The 2,163-nt window shown below is 51.7% G+C and overlaps 1 protein-coding gene across 1 annotated transcript; it reads right to left on the bottom strand.

The window, feature by feature from the left end:
- Positions 1–927: 927 nt before the first annotated feature.
- Positions 928–1,902, bottom strand: LOC102001541 (olfactory receptor 49-like). Its single transcript, XM_013355253.1, has one exon. It carries the CDS (start codon positions 1,900–1,902, stop codon positions 928–930), a length of 975 nt encoding a protein of 324 aa, XP_013210707.1.
- Between the last annotated feature and the right edge of the window lie 261 nt (positions 1,903–2,163).

Raw genomic sequence — 2,163 nt, 5'->3', positions numbered from 1 at the left:
AAAAACAGGATCAGGAGTGCTGGAGAGACAGGTTTGGTGGTTAAGAGCACTGACTGCTCTTCTACAGAACCTGGATTCAATCCCTAGCACCCACATGGCAGCTCACAACTGTCTGTAACTCCAAGATCTGACATCCTCATACAGATATACATGCAGGCAAAACACCAATGCCATAAAATAAAAATAAATTATTTAAACAAATAAAAAAGGACCTCCAGGTTTCACGGTGCATTCCCTCAGGAATGAGAAGCAGAAAGATAAGGAGACTGAAGTTAATCTCCACTACTTACTGATTTTCAAGCCAGCCTATTTTACACAAAGGACATCTCACAAACAAGAGTGGGGGTGCCCAGGAGCGCCTCCAAGTGCAGTTCCAAGCACTGCAAACAAGTCACTAGGCCACAGACCAGTCGAAGAGAGGGAGGAGTGAGAATAGGAGCAAAGAGGTGAAGACCATGACAGGGATACCCACTGAAACAGCTTGCCTGCGCTAATGGAAGCCTTCAGCTCCAGCCAGACAGCAAGGGAACCAGCACAGGGCCAAACTAGGCCCTCTGAATGTGGGTGACAGTTGTATGGCTGGGTCAGACTGAAGGGCCACTAGCAGTGAGACCAGGATTTATCCCTACTGTTTGTTCCGGCTTTTTGAAACCCATTCAGCTTAGATATAGTGGGAAGGGCCTTGGTCCTGCCTCAAAGCAATGTGTTAGTTTTTGTTAACTCCCCATGGGAAGCCTTACCCTCTCTGAGGAGTGGATGGGATTGGGTTGGTGGGAGGGAGTGGAAGGAGCAGAAGGGAAGGGTGTGGGAAATGGATTTGGCATATATAAGAAGAGATAATTTTTTAAAATAAATTTAAATTAAAAAACAACAAAATAAAACAAAGCAAAAACAAGCAAAATAAACCAGTGACAAACTTTTGCAGTCTTATGCTCTGAATATCTTGGAGGAAAGCTCCCTTCCCCTGAGCAGCAAATCCCTGCACACGCTGTGGACCAGTCGGTTCCTGAGGCAATAGATGAAGGGATTCAGCAGGGGCGACACCGTGGTGTTGAAGAAAGCTATCCCTTTGTTGAGGTCCAGCCTCCCTGTCTGTGTGGGGTTGAGGTACATGATGATGCAGCTCCCATAGCTCATCGTCACCACGAGGATGTGGGAAGAACAGGTGGAGAAGGCCTTGCTGCGAGCCCCAGCTGCTGGCAGGTGCAGGATGGTGCTGATGATGAAGCCATAGGACAAGGCTGTGATCAAGGTAGCAATGAGCAGGGTGCACACAGCCACCAGGAAGGCCACTAGCTGCAGAAGCCTGGTGTCTGCACACACCAGCTCCAGCAAAGGGGAGCTGTCGCAGAAGAAGTGATTGAGGACTCGAGGCCCACAAAAAGGGAGAGACAACATCCAGACAAACAGCCCAGGCAGGGCCAAGAGGCTGGCAGCCCAGCAGGCCAGTACCAAGGAAGAGCAGACGCGGGGCGTCATGAGCGCGGGGTAGTGCAGGGGCCTGCAGATGGCCAGAAAGCGGTCGGTGGACATCACTGCCAGCAGCAGGGTCTCCACGGCTCCCAGGGTGAAGTAAAGAATCATCTGTGCGAAGCAGCGGTGGCGGGAGATGGCCCCGCTTGCCGACAGTAGGTGTGCCAGCATCTGTGGGGACACAGTGGATGTGAAACCCACCTCCAGCAGCGAGAAGTGGCGCAGGAAGAAGTACATAGGAGTGTGCAGGCGGCGGTCCGTCAAGGTGAGGGCGACTATGAGCAGATTGCCCAGCAAGGTCAGCGTGTAGGTGACCAGGAGGACCCCAAAGAGGAGGAGTTGGAGCCCGCGCTTGTCTGTGACCCCTAGAAGCAGGAACTCCAGCACTGAGGTGCGGTTGACCACGGGGATGGGCGCAGAGGTCTCCATCTGCAAGCGTTGTGGGGAGCCTGTGTAGGTGTCAGGAACCTCGGAACTACAGGGGCAGTCAGTGTCTGTATCTGAGCGTACTGAGAATCAAATGCAGGAAGTTTAGAGCAGCGCTTGGAATATCGTGAGCATATGAACACCGCATGAATGCGAGATATTCCCAGAGTTCAACCACACAACAACGGAAAAGAGTTCAGAACCTCTTGGTAATGCACTCCTTTAATGCCAGCACTTGCGAGGCTGAGGCAGAAAAATTAGGAG

This window comes from Microtus ochrogaster, unplaced genomic scaffold, assembly GCF_000317375.1.
Source record: "Microtus ochrogaster isolate Prairie Vole_2 unplaced genomic scaffold, MicOch1.0 UNK108, whole genome shotgun sequence".
In the NCBI taxonomy this organism is placed as follows: domain Eukaryota; kingdom Metazoa; phylum Chordata; class Mammalia; order Rodentia; family Cricetidae; genus Microtus; species Microtus ochrogaster.
Note: the sequence above shows the minus strand (reverse complement) of the source record. Positions and strands in the feature narration are given on the sequence as shown.

What these genes read in the sequence shown, in the direction of transcription:
- LOC102001541 (XM_013355253.1), bottom strand. Translation starts at nt 1,902, where the DNA reads ATGGAGACCTCTGCGCCCATCCCCGTGGTCAACCGCACCTCAGTGCTG.